Genomic DNA, 16,841 nt, shown 5'->3' with positions numbered 1-16,841 from the left:
TCCAATTCTCTAGAGCACACATCTGGTTTCTACATGTTCCACCCCAGTGGGACCCTCAGAGTGAACCCTGTCCTGCAGCAGATTCCCATAGGGACTTCTCAGGCTACAGTTTAGTGGCTTGGCAGCATTTGACACAGCTGACCACTACATTCCTCGGACAATCTCTTCTCTCTGCTTCTAGGACACCTCTCTTCCCTGGTTCTTCTGCCTACCTCACTGGGCATTTCCCAGTCTCCTTTGCTGGCTCCTCTTCCATCCAATTTCAGGTGCCAGAGTGTCTCAGGACACAGCCGAGGGATCTTCCATCCTCAGTCCTCCCTTCTAGAAGACTTTGCCCAGTCCTGTGGCTTTAAATACTACCCACATGATGTGGACTTTCACATCTGCCACTCCAACAAATCTCTCTCTTGAACAGACTCCCTTATCCAACCTCTTCCTTGAAACTCCACCCTCATGTCTAATAAATTTCTCAACCAGCTCCCCACCCCTCTCTCCACCCAACTACTCAAGGCAGGGATAGCACACATTTATCTACATGTTTCAGCTGTAATCACTCCCTCCACCAGTGATTCTCCACCTTGGCTGCACAGTAGAAGCACTTGGGGATTTTTAAAAGGTTTTAGTGTCGAGTACCTGGGTGGGTGAGTGGTTGAGCATCTGCCTTTGGCTCAGGTTGTAATCCTGGGGTAGAGTCCCACACCAGGCTCCCTGCAGGGAGCCTGCTTCTCCCTCTGCCTGTGTCTCTGCCTCTCTCTGTATGTGTCTCTCATGAATAAATAAAAATAAAATCTTAAAAAAAAAAAGGTTTCAGTGCCTGGCTTCCAGCCCCTAGACAATCCAATTTAATTGGTGCCCAGTTATGAGCTGAGCATCAAGATTTCTGATAAGCTTTTCAGGTGATTCTACTGTGCAGTAAAGTGTAGGAATTTGAGCTCCAGAGCCATACTTTGATTCCTCCTTTTCCTCAATTCTCACATCCATCGATCAAGTCCTCCTCTTTCCAAAAATGTCAACATTAATATCTGTATGCAAACATCTTAAAAGTTTGGAAGTGCATAAACCAGAAAAAAAAATCTTGGTAATCTCTTAAAATTGTGTTATATGTAATCTGAATTTTCTTAAGTTTTCCACGTTTTCTTGATTTTTGGTGATTGACAAATGGATTCTTGAGTTGCCATTTTAAGTTAAAATAAGCTATGTCCAAAAGGATCTAATAATACCTATCAGGTAATCCAATGTTTCCCTGCCCAACATTTGTGCGGAAGGGAGATAGTGACCTGAGCCAAAGGCAGATACTCAATCACTAAGCCGCCCAGGTGCCCCTGAACTTCAGTATTTCTACAGCAATGGTCATGCTGGCCTGGGGGGAATGTCACAAGGCAATCTGGCAAATGGAAGACTTTAGAACAATCCCAACAACCCACACTAGATTTTTTTCTTCTACTCCAATTTCTACAATGAACTGATTTTGTCATGATTTGCTGAATTGCTGAGAGTGGGAGAGGAGGAGGGAGGGAAAGAGGGGGAGGGGGAGAGAGAGAAAGAGAGAGGTTGAGAGAGACAGATCGAGATCCAGACAGCTGAGGCTCTGGGGTAGTTAAGCCCCAATTAAAGGAAGTCAAGGAGGAAAAAAAAAAAAAAGAAGAAGATGAAGAGAAAGTCAGAGAGAGAAACTAGTTACATTCTAAGCATAGCTCTCAGAACAGAAATGATGTGCTCATTCTAATCCTGAGAAGCACTGAGAAGACAGATTGTAGAGCTTTTCATTTTTCACTAGAGCTACTGATAAAAAATGTGCATGCTACAACTTTCAGGAATTTCCCTAGAGATGCCTGAACCATGCCACCCAGTTCCTATAAAATCATCTCCCGTCACCACTTTGCTGCTTCTGGCCAGCAGGAGAGCAGAACCATGGCTACATATCCTAAAAGTGCTTGTTCTGAAAAAGTCACACTCCCTTTGAAAACACATTCTGACCAATCAGCTCTCTAGGTCAGAGAGAAATAAAGCAAAACTCCATTTCTCAGCAATACGGGATTCCAAGAGCAGTGAAAGCTGGAGAAGAGGGGGTGCGCAGGTGGTTCAGTTGGTTAAGTATCTGTTGATTTTTGGTTCAGGTCATGATCTCAGGGTTGTGAGATCTAGCCCCAGACTGGGCTCCACTCTGGGCATGGAGCCTGCTTAAGATTCTCTCTCCCTCTCCCTCTGCCCCTCCTCTCTCTCTCTCTCTCAATCTCTCTCTCTTAAAAAAAAATTTTAAATTAAATTTAAAAAGGAAAGCTGGAGAAGACTGGAATTAGAGCATTCCTTACACTTTGCTTTCACTAACATTTCAAGAAGTGCCCAATTTACCAGGGTCATGTTGATACCCATACCTAAGGAAAAGTAAAATTAAAAGTCACAAAACCATAATTAATCAATTTCTCCTCAAGCCACTGAATGAGTTTACCTTATAGTCAAGCCCACCTCAGTGTTAGCTGGGGAATCCCTATATTCACCCTATCTCTAAAAACTCCCTCTAGTTGCTATAGGTGACAGGATTGCTATAGGTTGCTATAGATGACAGGATTTTCTTTTAAGCTCACCACTTAGACTACGGGTCTTCTGGAATGATAGCAAGGACAATTTTTCAGAACCTTTAACTTCACTAGTCACCAATTATTGCCTAACAGATGTTTTAGGCTGAAACACCTGCTGTATTCAAGGGGAAATCCCAAAAGACAACCTTCAAAGGAGAAGAAAGGAAGCCATCCCCCAACTGAGGGGACAGGCCTATTGGCACCCCTGCCTCACCAAAGCAGTCTCGTCACACCAGGGGTAAAGGAGGCAGAGACCCAAGAACAGAAAGCCCAGCAAGAGGCAGGCTAAGGAAAATGGAAAGAACCACCCCCCCTCCCCCCAGATGATTGGCAAAGCAAACAAACAAGTACACAAACCAAAACCTGGCTTTAAACATTTGACCTGGGCAGCCCGGGTGGCTCAGCCATTTAGCGCCGCCTGTAGCCCAGGGCCTGATCCTGGATACCCGTGATCGAGTCCCATGTCAGGCTCCCTGCATGGAGCCTGCTTCTCCCTCTGCCTGTGTCTCTGCCTCTCTCTGTGTGTCTCTCATGAACAAATAAAATCTTTTAAAAAAATAAAAAAATAAACATTTGACCTTGAAAAGAATATTGCAGTTGAGTAAAAAAGAATGGAGTCTGGAAATAAAATGTCTTTTCTCTATGAAGCCCACAACACGTGATGTGAGAGTTCCCCCAAGGGTGATCTCATTCTGCAGAACTGACACATGGAACCCAGACTCCTGGCCTCAGCTAAGAACAACCCAGCCTCAGGGAAGATCCCACTTCTAACTTTCCTGGCCAGAAGGGCTTCTTTTGGCAACTAATTTTACTTTGAAAATTGTAGCCACAAGAAATCACCTGTTTTCCCACTAAGTTTTGAGAATTGTCTTATCCTGGGTTTCACTTCACTAACAGAGCCTGGGCCTGAAGAGCTCAGCTTGTGAATAGGACCATTGCTGACTTTCAGTTCTCTATTCTCTGCCACTCTGTTCGAAATTTGTCTCCCTACCCTTGCTCATGAAGACATTTTATAGTTGTTATTCTGTTGTTAAAAACCACACTTTTGATGTGCTCCTCCTTGCTAGGAGAGAGCATGGCCTCCTCAAACACTTCATCAGGATTTACCGATTTTTAAGTGCAGGAGATTAAATAAAATCAGCACCATTATGTTGGCCCCTGCATGGGAACAGTCAGGGGAAGAGTGGGAAAGGTATTTTTAAAGGGTCCACACCACAGAACCTGGTTTATGGGAGCTTTGCTACAGGAGAGGGGCAAGCTTACAGTAATGGGAGTTTGACTCAAAGTATGAAGAGGAAAATGAGCTGAAATCTTGAGACTGATGACTCAAAAGGAAGAAGCTACTGGATTCCCCCAAACTTGGGGTGTTTAGTTAGCACATCAGAGAGGCGGTGAGCAGTTCCTAAAAGTGTGAAGCCCACATCCCACCCCTGCGGAGAACAATGTGGTCTGTAGGTCCCTTGAACATAAAACATGAGAAGCCCTGTCCTGACATCCGGACAACCTGTCCCACCTCTCTCTTAAGGACCCCTTCTGTTTCCCCCTGTCACTGCACAACCAGACACACACACACACACACACACACACACACACACATTTCAAACCAGAATCCTTTCAAAAGTTATTTGTGCACACAGCGGAGGATGTGTCCAGAGCTGTAAAGAGTGGGAGCCTCCGGAGACACTGGATATGACGCAAATGGTTAAGTCCTGAAGGAAACAGGCGAAGAAAAATGCTGGTTTAAGTAAAGATTTAAGAAATAGAAAGATTATATACACCACACCTGCCATAAGCACAAGCCTGCTTATCAGTCCAAGCAGAGCACACTAGGTAAAGCCACAGTCCATTTGCTCCCCAGCTCTCGGGACAGGGCTCTTAGAGCTCAGGCAGATGGAAGAAATACGCAACTTCTGCTCATCTGCCCCATTAAAACCAGACATCCAGCATTAAGAGAGATGGTCATGGGCAGCCCCGGTGGCTCAGCGGTTTAGCGCCGCCTGCAGCCCAGGGCGTGATCCTGGAGACCCTGGATTGAGTCCCACGTCAGGCTCCCTGCATGGGGCCTGCTTCTCCCTCTGCCTGTGTCTCTGCCTCTCTCTGTCTCTATGAGTAGATAAATAAAATCTCTAAAAAAAGAGAGAGAGAGAGAGAGAGATGGTCATTTGGGTGCAACATACACAGGTATCCAGTTGCCAAGAAAGTCGTACCACAGTGACGTCCTCTGACTCAAAACTGGCCTTTCCAACGTCTAAAACAAACATATGCCACACTTGCCTGGGAATAAATGCTTATCAGGACAGTCTCCAGAGAGATCAGGGAAGCCCTCCTGGGCCGTGGCTCTCCTCGCCGGGACACTGCCGTGTCCACGCCGCCCTAGGAAGGTGCGGGCCGCCCCGTGTTCGTGAGCGGGGGGGGGGGGGGGGGGGGGGGGGGGCCGGGCCTGCGCGCTCACCGGGCCCGCGGCGCAGCGGGCAGCAGCCGGAGCAGGGGGGCCTCGCAGCACCCCCGGGGCGGCCTCCTCGGAAAGGCGGAGGAATCGGGGTAAACCGCACCGCACCCCCCACCTGAGCGAACGGCCCGGGTGCTCCGCAAGGCCACGCCCAGCCCGTTGAGGCAGCCGCAAGCCGTTACCAGCCGGCGGGGCGGGGCGGGGCGGCGGGGCCCGGGACGAGGGTCTCTCCGGAGCGTCGGCGCCTCCCGGGTCGGCCTGGGCCCCGCGGCTCCGGCGTCGAGACCTTGCACGGCTTTGGCTCGGGCCTCGGGCCGGGGGCCCTCCGGGGCTGGAGCGGGGCCAGGGCGCGGCCGTGCACCCCGGGGCGGAGGGGGGCCCGGAGCGGGCGGGGGCCCGGAGCCGCCACCTCGGACGGGGGAGCGCGCGGGGAGCGCCTCGGAGCCCCGGGGCCGTGCGAGACGGAGCCAGGGCGCGGCCGCCAGAGGACCCCGGGGGGCAAGCAGCCCGGGGCGGGGGCGGCGAGGAGCGCCCGGCGGGGCGGAGCCGAGCGCCCCGGGGTACCCACCTGCCGCGGGGCCCCCGGGACGGGCCGGAGGCTCCGCTCCACGCCGGCAGGTGCAGGGCCTCCAGGCCGGGGCGCATGCCGCGGCGCCCGAGCGCCAGGAGGGGCGCGGAGGGTGGACGGCTGCACCCGCCTCGGCCCCGACGTGCCGGCCCCAGGCCCCTGCGCTCGGCTCTGGGGGGCGCCGGGTGTCTGCCGCGAGGTCTGGCTGCGGAGAAGCGGCCTCCAGGGAGCCGGCGGCGCGGGGCGCCCTCCGCACTGCCCCCGGGGGCGGGGCCGCGCGCTCGCTGCGCTCCGGGCTCCTGCCGGGCGCCCTCCGGGGTTTCTCCTCCACTGCGCAGTCCTGTCACCGGTTCCGTTCTGATGCACCCAGGACACAGGGCCGCGCTGGGGGCTGGGGGCACCGGCCCTCGGGGGATCCCCGGTTTAGGGCAGCGGTTTAGCGCCGCCTTCAGCCCGGGGCGTGACCCTGGAGACCCGGGATCGAGTCCCACGTCGGGCTCCCTGCATGGAGCCTCTCTCTCTCTCTCTCTCTCTCATGAATAAATAAATAAAATCTTAAAAAAAAAAAAAAGGGACACGGTCCTCTCCCCCACGGTCCTCTCCCCCAGGACTTCGCGTGACCCGGCAAGTTCATCCGGATCAGCTCGGTCACTGGAGCGTGTTTGCACTCTGAAGCGTGTGATCACAAACTGTGACAAGCGTCAGGGTTCAGAGACGTGAAGCGCTCTGGACGCACGAGGGCCAGAAAACAGACCTCGCCTCCCGCTGGAGCGGGGAAGCTGGAGCCGCCCCAGGCCGGGAGCGCGGTGCACCTGCTGCAGCCCCTGCCCTCCCCTCCCAGAGCTCCCGCCTGCGGCAGGTGCCCACATGTCACGTTCAGCTGCGGGTGATGCTCACTTGGCAGCCCGGACCCGGCGACAGCCTCTTTTGTGCGGAGTCCTGTTTCTCTTTCCACGCGGTAGCAGCGCAAGTCCCCAGTTCCAGGCGATTTGGCTCAGCAAGCATTTAAAAGGTTTCTGGAGTTCGCTAGCTCAGAGGATAGTCTGCTGCGTAATTATTTTAATATGTGTCTGCAGGTAGAGGTAACTGGACAGAATGATGTAAATAGATATACATACTTGACACTCTTTTGAAAGTCATTTTTAAGGCAAAAATGCCTTATTTTAGAGTCCTTTTCATCAGAGGTGCCCACTGGGTGAGGACACCCCGGGTTTGGAAGATCCCGTTTGCATAGTACAGCCCCCACAGGTGGGTGCAAGGGTGGTTTGGTTAGGTTCCTTTTTAGAAAGCGGAGAGGAAACTGTCCAGGGCTGTTCTTGTGGGGAGGATGTGGATTCCGTGAAAAAGACAGACTGTGGCTTGATTGGAAAGTGTTAGAGGAAATATATGGAAAGCAAGACATTTTATGTATATTGTGTAAATATGTACAGATATATATATGTATACACACAGTTTTTACACTAAGGAATTTCCAAGCCTTTTTAATTCAAAGAAAAACTGCCATGAAGGAACTACCCTATTAACCTCAAAATGCTAGGACTCTACTAGGGACAACAATCCCTTTAGAAGGGGACTGTAAACTGGGATAACTTCTTTTTGTATCAACCAACTACTCATTATAAGTGTTTTCTAAAACTTCAGTATTTCTACTGGATAACTTATCAGTGGGTAGTTAAAAAGAAAATTCGTTGTTAACTGTGCGTTTTTTAAGACAGTTTACCACGTGCGAGGGCCCCCTACTTCAAGGGGCCAGGAGTAACCCCGAGTGCCCACTAGGTAGGAAGGTTGATTTACATGTTATCTCATTGAACACTCAGCACTCTGTGTACTGTCATCTCCTTTTGAAATGAGGAAAATGAGTTCAGAGAGGTTTAGGTTACTGCCCTGAGGTCATCCACACAATTTGTAGTAGATCCAAGATTTCTATTCAGGTCTTTGAGTTTCCAAAGCCCTTATTCTCACCACACTGCTGCTACACAGACAGACACATAATTAACAGTTAGTGATCTTGAATTGTTTTCCTAATCTGGAGAAGTTTCCTAGTTTCACAAAGCGGAGAAGGGATACATGTACATCAATAGCTGTAATTGGTGATAGATTATTGATCAGTATCAAGGTATTATTTTAAAAATAAACAGTAAGTAAATTCTTTTTATATAGATGAATGAATGAGTGAATGAATGAATGAATGAATGAATGAATGAATGAGACACAGGGAGAGAAGCAGAGGCAGAGAGAGAAGCAGGATCCCTGAATGGAGCCTGATGCAGGACTCAATCCCAGGACCTAAGCCAAAGGAGACGCTCAACCACTGAGCCACCCAGGCACCCCAACAGTAAGTAAATACTTATCAAACACCCAGGCCATCCAGAAATTGCACTACTGAGTATTTATCCCGAAGATACAAATGTAGTGATTCGAAGGGGTACCTGTACCCCAATGTTTATAGCAGCAATGTCCACCATAGCCAAACTATGGAAAGAGCCCAGATGTCCATTAGCAGATGAATGGATAAAGAGGATATGGTGTGTGTATATATATATATATATATATATACACACACACACACACACACACACACACAATGGAGTACTACTCAGCCATCCAAAAAAAAAGAAAGAAAGAAAGAAATTTTGCCATTTGCAACAACATGGATGGAACTAGAGGATATTATGCTAAGTGAAAGAAGTCAATCAGAGAAATACAATTATCATACTGTTGGACCCTTGCTCATGGGTGCCAACGCGTCCCGGTGGACGCCCCAGACTCAGACCCCAGACAGGCAGATGCAACAAGCAAGAGGGTTTATTGGACGTTTGCGCAAACGGGCTCTCCCCCTCAGAGGTGGCAGAGCCCCGATTAGCAATTACAGGCATCTTTTAAAGGCAAAAAACCGCGGGAGTAGCATAGCATTCGGGTTATGACATGATTGATTTCTTTGAAGGTCAACACGACCATGTTCAGGGACTTTCCCAGTCAGGGCGAGGGGGGATAGTTTTTTTATCTCGGAAAAACAGAATGTTTTTGTTGCTTGAATTCATGGGAGGCGCCTGGATGAGCTGCCTCAGGATTAGGCCTGGTCCCACTCACGGGGGGGGGGGGGGGGTGTTCTTCAATACTATCTCACTTATATGTGGAACTTAAGACACAAAACAGAAGATCATAGGGGAAGAGAGGAAAAAAATAAAACAAGATGAAATCAGAGAGGGAGACAAATCATAAGAGACTCTTAATCATAGGAAACAAACTGAGGGATGCTGGAGGGGAAGGGGGTAGGGTAACCGGGTGATGGACATTAAGGAGGGCCAGTGATGTAATGAGCACTGGGTATTATATAAGACTGATGAATCACTGAACTATACCTCTGAAACTAATAATACATTATATGTTAATTAATTGAATTTAAATAAAAAGATAAACACTGTAGAGGGAGTAGTAGTTACAATGGAGAACTCCAAATATCTCAAATTTCAATGTGCAAATGAAACACCAGCTTATACTCATTGTAAAACCTCACATTTCAGCATTGGGAGTCATTTTTATGATTGACTTTCTGTTAAATAATAAGACTTCAGTGTCTCAAAGCTATATTCATTTAACCTTTAAAACAAAAAATTAACAAACCAGTTTCTTTTACAAAAAAAAAAAAAGACTGCTTTGAGAAAACCTTTATTGCACACCATTGAATTCATGTTTTGCACACAAAACAAAGATACATGTTGTAAAAATCCCTGAAATTCTAATCAGCAGCATCCAGGGGTGGAGACTTTGTTTCTGTGTCTTTTGAAGGCATGTATTTCCCATTTATTTTTACGTTTTGAGCAGTATTGTTTTTCGAAATGTTTTTAATGTGAGTTTTCGAACCTCTCCCCCAAAATCACAGTTCCTGATCCTAAAACACAATTCTGTGAGATTGAATATGCTGTGAGGGGCACAGGACATCAGAGAGTTTTTGCAAGGCCATGCAAACACTAAAATAATCCCTGTAGAACTGAATATGCCTTTGGTATGCACTTTAATTTTTATACATATATAGGGTACTCTTTAACTCCGTATTTTAACACTGAAGGAGAGAAAACTTATACACGAATACTAAAAAACTTGATCCTTTCTGGAACTAAAAGCGGCATCATGTAACAGTTGCCCTTCAGGACCAAATCTTAGACTATTTGCTGGTAATAGTTGTCTCTTTCTTACTCTGCCCTTTAAGAGGCCTTTAAGAGAAGATTTTAAAATACAATGATTACTGATACACAGCAACCACATCCCCCCCTCTCTCTCAGAGACGAACCCCAGAGAGTGGTCAAGATCAGGGTTGGTGAATTGTGTGAAGTCAGACCAGGCATTGTTCTGCCCTGATGATATAATCAACCCAGTCAGGATAGCTAGACTCAAGAGGATAGGAGCTGAAGAAGGGGACGGAGAACATATCCTAAAACTATGGCAAAATAAACAAGATATAAGAATCCAATAGCTTCTCTCATCAAAGCTAGTTTAAAAAAATACAACATAAAGCTGCAAAAGACATTAAATGTTGCTTTTAAAAGTATAAATAGTTCTTGATCAATTACAGCTATCAGTTTGCTCAAAGTAATAGTCTTTAAACATACGACACCTGATCTTAAAATATCCATATAGCTTCCCAACTCAGCTATATTGTATATTTCCCTCCAGAGCACAGATTAATCTGATGGCTACTTTTTACAACAGCAGAATATAGATATTGGAGTGTCATCTTCTAATCTGTATTTTCCAGAATTGGGCAGATCTTTGCACTCTGATATAAATGTACGAAGTTCAGTCTCTGGAAAGCCATCTTGTTGGTAATGCTACACGGAAGAATAAGGGGGATAAAAATGCTCTCATGAATAAGTCTCTTGAAAACAGTTTTATTCCAAATTCAATATTTGGCAAGGGAGGGGGATCTTTCTAGGGGGATAGTTCAGTCACTGCCAAGTATTTTCAGGGAGATATTGCCTCTAGAGCAATTCTTCGGTCTAGCTAAGGAAAAGTGGGTCTAGAATTCTGCAGTGTCTTCAGAGGCTCTTTTGTGGGTCTGGTTCAACCCAAAATGAGTCTGAGCTGTCTTTCCAGGGGGAATCCAGCCTGCACATCATTTTGGAGTCTCCCTTTCAGACAGACAGGTGTGTTTAAGGGCCCTGTATTAGCATCAGTTTGGGGGTCTAAGATCTCTAGAACATGCCCTGACTAGAGAGGATCTGCCATCACTTGCCCACCTGATAGGTGCTCTGAGCTCATGGAAAGAGGTAAACAACTAAACGGTGAGTCTCAGACTTGTATCATCAAGACATGTCGACTCATATTACTATTCTTTGAGACCTAAGATATCACCCTTAAATAACATGTAGTTCTCTGCATGCAAAGCTAAAGGCAGTGAATTTTTAGAGCACAGTGGGGAGGGATCTGGACAGGTACTACAATCTTTCCCAGTGGCTTTGGTGACTCTAAGCACACATCTGCCAAGCAAGTAGGGAGGACGGTTGGTTCTTAAAATCTAATTCAGTAAAGATTTTATTTATTTATTTATTCATGAGAGACACAGAGAGAGACACAGGCTGAGGGAGAAGCAGGCTCCACGCAGGGAGTCCTCTAATTCAGTAAAAATGAAGTCATGGTTCTCGCTTCATAAGCAAGGTATTCATAATTATCAACTCATAACCCATCAACTTCTGCCAACCTTCACTTTGTCCCCAGGACCATTTGTATGACATCATGTTTCATCAGCCCTCTCATACCCAGAAAGTCCGCAAGTGGAAGTGGAAGTGTCTATGCTAACAGTATACCTAATAGCATAAAGTTATTAGAAATTTAAATATATATATGGATATTTACCCTGCATTTCCATATTTCAAAGGGCTCAAACTGAGTTTTAAAATATCCCATCTAAGTGACAGTTATTCAAATCATGTTTCTGACATGTATAAAGCATACCTGGCTAGTACTTGACATATCAATCCCTTCACTCTTCTAGAGACCAGGCCTCTGGGATGGTCCCAGACAGGGCCTTGCAAAGAGTATGGGTTCAGTCATAGCACGCTCCAAACTAAGAGTTCAACTTTTCTCTATGAAAATTAGATTTAAAAAAATAAAATTTTGAAATGCCATATATTTTGTTCACCCTATGCTTACTGATTTTTAGAAGTCTTTTTTTTTTTTTTTAAGTTTTAAGTAATCTCTACACCCAACATGGGCTTAAACTCATGACCCTAAGATCAAGAGTCACATGCTTTCCTGACTGAGTCAGCAAGACACCCCTGGTCTTTATAATTCTAATAAAATTTTAGAAGTTTGTTTGAAAAATCTTACTTAGAGACAAAACTCTCAACATTCTACAAATTCTAATTCTTCATTTCTGTGTCTCAGTATCTAAAATTGAAGTCTGGGATGCCTGGATGACTCAGCGGTTGAGCATCTGCCTTGGGCTCAGGTCCTGATCCCATGATCCAGGTTCGAGTCCCACATTGGACTCCCTGCATGGAGCCTGCTTCTCCCTCTGCCTCTGTCTCTGTGTTTCTCATGAATAAATAAATAAAATCTTTAAAAAAAATAAAATTGAAGTCTTTCTTTTCTACCCTGAAAAAATGAACATTCTATCAGTTCTCTTCCCTCTTAGGTACCCTATTTTATTGCCATTCTACAAGTTCTGGGAAAATGCTGCTACTTACGGCTCTTGATGAACTTACCTTAATTGTTTCATACGTATCAGTGATCAGTGCGATGAAAAGACTTAAAATCATATATATAAAGAGGCTGATGAATGAGTAGAGATAAATTCTGCTAAACAGCCAGACCAAGTAACTTTTTTGTTGCATTTTTGCAAATGTGGCAAACATATCATCTCCATTTATCAGAGAGAAAAGGCACTCAGAGACCATGTTCAGAGAACGGAACTAGAAAAGGAAAAGAGAAAAAGTTCACTTTTTTCCATGTACCTTTCCAGTGGAGGTTTTGTTCATGACATCATAAAATAATGGGACCAGATATCTCAAGTTGCTGCCACAAACTATGTAGTTAATCTCACGTAACTATAAGTATTTGCTGTGTGGTATACACAACCTCTATAACATCTACTATTTTTCCTGGAATGACCAGCTCCTTCTTGAGGCTCCCCTTAATGGGACAGCTTGAATTGAAGCAGAAGGGGCTAGGCTCACCCTAAGTGCTTTTCTGAGTCAAGTCTTACCACCCACTTTACCTACATAGAGATCCTAGAAAAACCTCTGAACCCTTCTAGAAACACTAGAGATACCCAAGTCCTAAGCATGCATGTTCATACTTCTTATTTGAAAGTTCATTCCATTTAGGGTAATGGCTTTACAATCAAGACTATAACTCTGTTAACAAAATTTTCAAATATTTCTTCAAGTTTCTCCCTATACTACCTTTTTAATAAGGTCACACTTCCAAGTCTTGCCTAAATAGCTTACTCTAATATATATTGATGAATCTAGTCTTGACCTCATTGGTGGAAATAACTAATTAACTAACTAACTAACCAAAGACATAATTATCTGATACATTTCAGGGGAGGAGGTGAGGTAGTTGAGTCAATCAATTATTCTCTCAAGTTGGTCACACCTTACCAGTTTATAAACATGGCACCAGATATACTACCTTCGACATTTTCAGACTGAGTCACGAAATAGAAGGAGTTCATTTTAAAGGGCTAACAAGCCCCTGGCACTAATGTAGGAGCTTAATAGTAACAGGAAAAAGTTGTTTATTGGTACCTTATCGTGGTACGGCCCCAGCACAATCCATCCACAGAAGCAATAGCCTAAATAAATCATAGCGGCACAGCAACAGAACCTGATGACACTGGGCAGTGCTGCCTGCAGGGTCAGAATAAGGAGCTAGGAAAGGAAGAGAGGCCATTAGAATCCACTTGTCCTTCAGCCAAAGCAGTGCACTAACTCAGAAAGATAGGAATGGTAACAGTGTTGTGGGCGATCCATGGAATCCTTACATTATACTTCTGAAAGAAGCCGAGGTATCGAATGACTCCAAGCCACACAAGCATGGTGGAAGTCCCAAGAAGTATGCTACAAACATCATAACTTGTTAGACTCTAAAACAGAGCAGGGCAGGGGAGGAAAAGAGATTATTTAACAGAATTCATTTGGGCAAAAAAATATTTTGGGGGTTGATATGAATCAGGCACATTGTTCTAGGTGCTGAGAACAAATAAATGAATAAAGAGACAAGATTTCCTTCCCCCATGAAGCTTGCATTCTAGTGTGTGTGGGGAGAAGTAATAGAAATAAATTAACAAAACCCTCAATACCTCAGCTGATGGTTAAGTGTTGAGGAGAAAATCCAGGGGAGGGGAGAAAGAATGGCTATTGGGTTGCATTTTAAATGGGGCTGGTCAGGAAGGTCTCACTTAAAAGGTGATATCTGAACAAAGACCTGAGGGCAGTGAGGGAGCAAGCCAAGCAAAAATCTGGGAGAGGAGTGAGTGTTCCAGGCACAGAGACTAGCTAGTGCAAAGGCCCCACAGTAGGAGGGTGCCTGGCAAGATAGGGAGTCAGGCTGGAGTGAGCAAGCAGGCAGAGTAGAGTCATAGAGGTAAGGGGGTAGGTAGTTTAGGGCCTCATTTAACAACTTTGCATTTCAATCTGATAGGCCGGGGAGATTTGAAAGCTCTGAACAGGAGTGATATGATCCCATTTGGGCTGCTAAGGTTTAAGAGCAGATTGTCAGAAGAGTGAGAAGGCTGTTGCAATAATATAGATAAGAGCTGATGGTGGCTAGAACCAGCCTGGTCATGGTGAAGGCAAAGAGGCGATTTTTGAAGATAGATTGCTAGGATTTCCTCTTGGATTAGATGGAGGGGAGATGGGATTAGTGAAAGAGAAGAGTCACAGATGCATCTATGGCTTTTGTCTTGAGCTACTGAAAAGAGTTGCCATTAACTGAAATCAGAAATGGAGACTTTATGAAGAAGCAGGTTTGGGCCATGGAGGTGGAAATTTGGGGGGGTTCTGTGTTAGGTATGTTAAATTTGAGGAGCCAAGTAGACATAAAATGAAGATGTGGAACCAACAGTGGGATATTTGAGATCAGAGTTCAGGGAAGAATTCTAACCTAGAGATATAGATTTAGAAATCAATGAAATAAAAATCAATAGTAGAGAGCTACTAGTTAAAGCCATGGGACAGGATGAGATCACCCAGATAGTGGCAGGAAAGAGAATATGTGCAAGCACTGCACCTTCAGGCATTGTCACTTCAGTCAGTTGGAGAAGTAGGAAGGAGCCGGCAAAGGGAGTCAGAATACCAGCCTGTGATGTAGGAGAGAACCGGGTGACAGCCCAGTGAAAAAGTGCATCATCAAAAAGGGAGTGCTCACAGTGTTAAAATGTGCTGATAGGTCAAGATGAGGATAAATAATGGATTATTTAACTTAGCAGCACTGGTGGTCATTGGAAGGAACATTTTTCTGCAGAGTGGCAGGGCAGCCTGATTGGAACAGATATAATAGAGAATGGGAGGAGCAGAATTAGAAACAAGATTAACTACTCTTTTGAGGTCTTTTGCTATATAAAGGGGAGCCAAAAAAATAGGGAAGTAGCTAGATGGAAACTAGGTTGAGATTTTTGTCTCTTAAAAAGAACAAAGAACATGCTAATGGGAAGGGTGCTGTAGAGAACCGATGCTGGTAGGTAGATAAATGAAGTGGGAGGTAGTAGAATTTCTATTTTTTTCTTGTTTTTTGTGAAATAGAAAGAAGGTCATCAGTGGACAGTGAGAATGGGGCAGGGGTTTTAGAGTTTTAGAGTTTTCAGAAAAGAAAAAAATATGAAAAATATAAATTTGAATAAGGTTAGTTTGAACTACATAGGGTTGTGGGGTTTTGTTTTTGTTTTTTTCATTTGATTTTTGCTTTGGAGGTACAACTGATTTCTAGGCTAAGTTAATCCTAACTTAAAATGGAAAACCTTGGGGGGCACCTGGGTGGCTCAGTTGGTTAAATGTCTGCCTTTGGCCCAGGTCATGATCTCAGGGTCCTGGAATCAAGCCCTGCATCTGGCTCCTTGCTCAACAGGGAGTCTGCTTCTCACTCTACCCTCCCTTCTCTCTCTCTCTCTTCCTCTCTCTTTCATAAATGAATGAATGAATGAATGAATAAAATCTTTTTAAAAAATGGAAAACCTTATAGCCTATCAATGGGCAAAGTAAGAAAAGGGCAGCAACTGCAAGCACTCAAATAGTAGTAGGTGGGTTTCACTTTCACTCCCAATCCTACTTCTTTTGTTGTTGTTGAAGATTCTAGCATTTCTTGTGAAACCTCAGTTTCCATGGGGTAAGAATTCACTGGCCCACTCCCAGGGCTCAGATTCAGTCAGTCTAACATGGAGCATTTTTACCAGATCCCCAAATGACTCTGACACGGAGGCTTGTGTGCCTAAAGAATCATGAAGAGATTTCCTGACATGATTTAAGAGACTGCTACTGATTTGAAGTTTACTCAACATAATGTTTGAAAGAAATAATTTACTCTGCAAATTCTCACATTCTGGAAAAATATTAGTGCAAATCTGATACTAATGATGGTATAAATGGAAAAAATTTACCTTAGCTTGAATTTCCATTTTCAGAATCGATCCAATAATTGTCAACATGTCACTAATAATAATCATAATGTACCATCCATTGACGAATTCCATTCGATCAGAAACAGAAACTTCCTTCTTATAATGGAGGAGGAAAAAATTGACAAATTCCTTTAGGGAAAAGAGGGGAGGCACAGTGAATTTCTCTGTCAATCACAGTGGTCGAAGCATTTCTAGAGGGCAAGAAGCCCTACCTGTTGAAGCTGAAGTCCTCTAATTACAGATCGGAGGCACAGGGTTAGTGAAGCCAAGCATGTCAGAATAACAAAGGCATCAAAGATCATCATGTAGTGAGTGTTCTTCTGAACTGGAAGGAAAGAGCATTACCTGCTTATGCAGTGGAACATCAATATGGTGACCTCTACTTCTTTTATTTTCTTTTCATTTTTAGCCTCATTTATTTTAACTGCTGCATTACATACCACAGTACAGATATTTAACATTTACAAGGACACTCAGATTGTAATCTGTTTTTTCCTGTTATAACAATTCTCCAAGTCCTCTCTATGCACAGGTGCACATGATTCTTTAGGCAAATGAATATATAAAGGTGGAATTGTTGGGGTAAGGCATATACATAGTTCTGAAAAAAAATCCTAAGAAACTGTC

The 16,841-nt window shown here is 44.8% G+C and overlaps 2 protein-coding genes across 9 annotated transcripts in view; both read right to left on the bottom strand.

Moving 5' to 3' along the window:
* MCOLN2 (mucolipin TRP cation channel 2) overlaps positions 1-6,053 on the bottom strand; it is a 51,525-nt gene extending 45,472 nt beyond the window's left edge. Inside the window, exon 1 of one of the 3 annotated variants that reach the window (XM_041749439.1) lies at positions 5,597-6,053. In XM_041749439.1, coding sequence (XP_041605373.1) covers positions 5,597-5,673 — 77 coding nt within the window. In that variant the 5' untranslated portion in view covers positions 5,674-6,053. Of the gene's footprint in view, positions 1-212; positions 295-4,853; positions 4,976-5,596 lie in introns of those variants that run through there. The other 2 variants (XM_041749441.1, XM_041749440.1) reach the window with 2 other exon arrangements.
* Positions 6,054-9,220: 3,167 nt separating this feature from the next.
* MCOLN3 (mucolipin TRP cation channel 3) overlaps positions 9,221-16,841 on the bottom strand; it is a 29,995-nt gene continuing 22,374 nt past the window's right edge. For 4 of the 6 annotated variants that reach the window (XM_041750692.1, XM_041750693.1, XM_041750687.1 and 1 more), the window contains exons 8-13: positions 16,427-16,539; positions 16,194-16,343; positions 13,584-13,685; positions 13,348-13,470; positions 12,301-12,507; positions 9,221-10,425 (exon numbers count right to left, since the gene is read on the bottom strand). In XM_041750692.1, the coding sequence (XP_041606626.1) occupies positions 10,291-10,425; positions 12,301-12,507; positions 13,348-13,470; positions 13,584-13,685; positions 16,194-16,343; positions 16,427-16,539 (830 nt within the window). In that variant the 3' untranslated portion in view covers positions 9,221-10,290. The remainder of the gene's footprint in view (positions 10,426-12,300; positions 12,508-13,347; positions 13,471-13,583; positions 13,686-16,193; positions 16,344-16,426; positions 16,540-16,841) is intronic. The other 2 variants (XM_041750688.1, XM_041750689.1) reach the window with 1 other exon arrangement.

Source organism: Vulpes lagopus, chromosome 3 (genome assembly GCF_018345385.1).
Source record: "Vulpes lagopus strain Blue_001 chromosome 3, ASM1834538v1, whole genome shotgun sequence".
Classification (NCBI taxonomy): domain Eukaryota; kingdom Metazoa; phylum Chordata; class Mammalia; order Carnivora; family Canidae; genus Vulpes; species Vulpes lagopus.
This window is presented reverse-complemented; position numbering and strand designations above follow the sequence as displayed.